Raw genomic sequence first — 3224 nt, 5'->3', positions numbered from 1 at the left:
TCTGGCATCTGCCAGATAAATATGACTTAAACCATGCATGAGCAGTACCACTGAGTCCATAGCAACTAAGTTTTTCGAGCAGTAGTTTATGATCAATAACGTCAAAGGCCCTTGATAAATCTAAAAAGACCCCACAATTTACTTCATTATTATCAATGGAATTTAGGACAAGTTTTAGAAAGTTGTATATAGCTGTTTCAGTTGATCTATTCTTTCGAAAGCCATTTTGTTCATCGACCAATATTCCACTTTTTTTTAGGAAAGTAGAGAGTCTTCCACACATTACTCTTTCTATAATTTTTGAAAAACAAGATAACATTGATAAAGGTCTGTAGTTTTTTACATCATAATGATCCCCATTTTTGTATAATGGTTTTATAATTAATTGTTTCAGCTTTCTAGGGAAAGTGCCAGTACTGAAAGATGCATTAATTATATCTACAAGAAGAGGAGAAATATATCTGCTGTGTTTAATGATTTTGTCTGGAATGCCATCAGTGCCACAGGATAATTTATTTTTTAGTTTGCTGATGGCATTCTCTACCTCACGTACTGTTACAGGATACAAAAACATAGTTTCGGAATTCAATGTGATGTTATGACTGATGTCTGTACTACTTTGGGTTTGTATGAGGTTTTGAACTACACTTGTCTTAACTTTTATTAGAATACTGTGTAAATCAGTCAAGAACTTTTCAAGATTTTTGGTAATAACATTTCCCCTTTATGTATTGTGTATGTTACATTACACATAGCGTATGTTGTCCAAATGTTTATTACAATATCATGTAAGATATAAAGTAAATTTGTTAAAAATTTTCAAGACGTTTGCTAACAACATGTCCCCCTATGTCCATCCAACCTTTTGTTAGAGTATCATGTAAAATTTTGAAGTAAATCAGTGTTTCTTCTCTTTACATAGTAGTGTAGATATGTACAAAAATATTTTGCCTGTTTCCATCTGATGGTTTTTAGGGTATCACTTAAAAATTTGCACTAAATCGGTCAAGAACGTTTCAAGACTTTTTGTAACAACTTTAACTCTTTCAGACTCTGTGGCTAAAATTGTGTACATTAATTTTCACGACGTCTTTACTGCAATAGAAATATTTTTCCTCAATTGGGAGCTGATGTACACATTTGTGAATGTTCATTATTTTCACCATGCACAAGTGCTGCCATCTGTTGTGCAGCGCTACAAACATATAACAGATTAATGTAGCAGGGCAGAGCAGTTCGTGACCTTGAAAGTACCTGATATGTCTTTGGTAAGCTATAACCCACAGTATAGTTGAGTACCAGTATTGTTGTTTTGCATGAACATTGTAGAATGTTCGATTTATTTATTACAACAATCAATATTTCAAAATCATTTGTTTTAGTCAACAAAAAGAAGCGATGTTCTTCTGTGTACACAATTGTAGCCATGAGATCTCAAGAACAATGTTTTACACAACATTGACTATCTTGTGTTTCCTTTACATGAAGTGCTTGTTGGAACATTTTCTTTTTATCCTGACGATTGTATGAGTTTTGACTGGGATTTATTCAAAACGTATGAAGTATGTTGTATTACTAGGTATTGTTATGAGTAACAATTAGGAAAATAGACATAGCATTGAAGCTCCAGTTGATGACAATATCGTTAGGTCTACTGTAAATTATTATTTTAGGGAAATACCACTACTGATATTATTATTTGTGAATATTTCAGTTCTGTTCATCATGTCAAAGAAACAGTATTTCAACATTGAGTGAGATGCTGATGCCATTTTAGAGGTGCTGCTGAATGGAGAGGTGTCAGATTTCGATTTATCATCAGACGAAGAATCAGTTCCTGATGTAGAATCCTACTGTACTTCTTGAAAATGCAATTATTCTTGGACAGTATGCCCAGAAATAGATTCTTCCAACTAAGAACAAATTTACATCTTATTAACAACATGGCTATACCAGCAGACAATAAGGGTAAGTTCTATTAAGTTCAGTCTATATATACTGCCATCCGTAACAGATGTCTGGAGTTATCTGTGGAGGAAGAGCTTGCTGTTGATGAGGCAATGATCCCATACACAGGGAAGCTGTCAGTAAAACAGTATGTGAAGGGAAAGCCTCCTCCGTGGGGTATCAAAATGTACATGTTATGTGGTAAGAGGGGACAAGCTTATGATTTTATTCTTTATCAGGGAGCATCGACTGAATTTGAGACATCTTTGTTAAAGTAATTTGGCCAAGGTCCAACAGTAGTTTTACAATTATCCCAGAGAATAAAAACCAAATGGGGCATAAGATATATTTTGACAATATCTTTTCTTCATACAGGCTTTTCCAAGCGTTGAAACAAGAAAAAATTTGTGCTGCTGGAACTGTCAGAGTTAATCGTTTTGCAAATCTTCCACTAATTCCAGATAAGGAGGCAATGAAGAAGGAAAGAGGATTTTCAGAAGAAATTTTTAGAGCAGATGACATAATACTGGTAAAATGGGTTGACAACAAAACAGTTGTTCTAGGATCTAATTTCACTGGAAAAGGAGAAATTGACAAAGTTGAACGCTGGGACAAAAAAGAAAGTAAATATGTTACTATCGCTCGACCAGAGCTTGTAAAATGCTACAACCATGGCATGGGCGGAGTTGATCTTTTTGATCAATTGATGCCATACTACAGAATTTTTATAAAGTCAAAGAAATGGACACTCAGAGCTATTTTCCATGCTGTAGATTTTGCTGTGGTACAGAGATGGCTCGAATACAGGAAAAATGCCAATGCAGTTGGTCTACCAACGAAGAAAATAATGGATCTCCTAGACTTCCGTATGAAGCTGGCTGATGTTCTGGTGTTAAGTGGGATGGATACGTCAAATAGAAAATGGGGCCGACCCTCTGCCACACCTCCAGATACACCTGTTCAAAGATGACGAGGAGAAACTAGGCCTCCTGAAGAGATTCAGTATGATGGAACACAACACTTGCCTCTTCATGAAAGTGGTGAACTGCCTACCAGGTGCAAATTTCCAGGATGCAAGGGACGTTCACAAATAAAATGTGAAAAATGTAACGTATATCTTTGTCTGTCAAAGGAAAAAAACTGTTTCTGTTCATTTCATGTCAATTAGAACCACATAATGAACATAATTTCCGACTCATTTCATTTTTAATTAAAACTATGGTGAATTTTGCATGTATTTTGTAGGTAAATGATTTCAAATTTATGTGTAATGTTTA

General features: G+C 34.8%; 1 protein-coding gene across 1 annotated transcript; it reads left to right on the top strand.

Moving 5' to 3' along the window:
• The first annotated feature begins 1443 nt into the window (after nt 1-1443).
• On the top strand, nt 1444-2917 carry LOC124776816 (piggyBac transposable element-derived protein 3-like). Its single transcript, XM_047251970.1, has 4 exons — nt 1444-1524; nt 1603-1754; nt 2015-2221; nt 2323-2917. The coding sequence occupies exons 1-4, from the start codon at nt 1444-1446 to the stop codon at nt 2915-2917; spliced, it is 1035 nt and encodes a 344-aa protein (XP_047107926.1).
• The last annotated feature ends 307 nt before the right edge of the window (nt 2918-3224 follow it).

This window comes from Schistocerca piceifrons, chromosome 1 (genome assembly GCF_021461385.2).
Source record: "Schistocerca piceifrons isolate TAMUIC-IGC-003096 chromosome 1, iqSchPice1.1, whole genome shotgun sequence".
Classification (NCBI taxonomy): domain Eukaryota; kingdom Metazoa; phylum Arthropoda; class Insecta; order Orthoptera; family Acrididae; genus Schistocerca; species Schistocerca piceifrons.
Note: the sequence above shows the minus strand (reverse complement) of the source record. Positions and strands in the feature narration are given on the sequence as shown.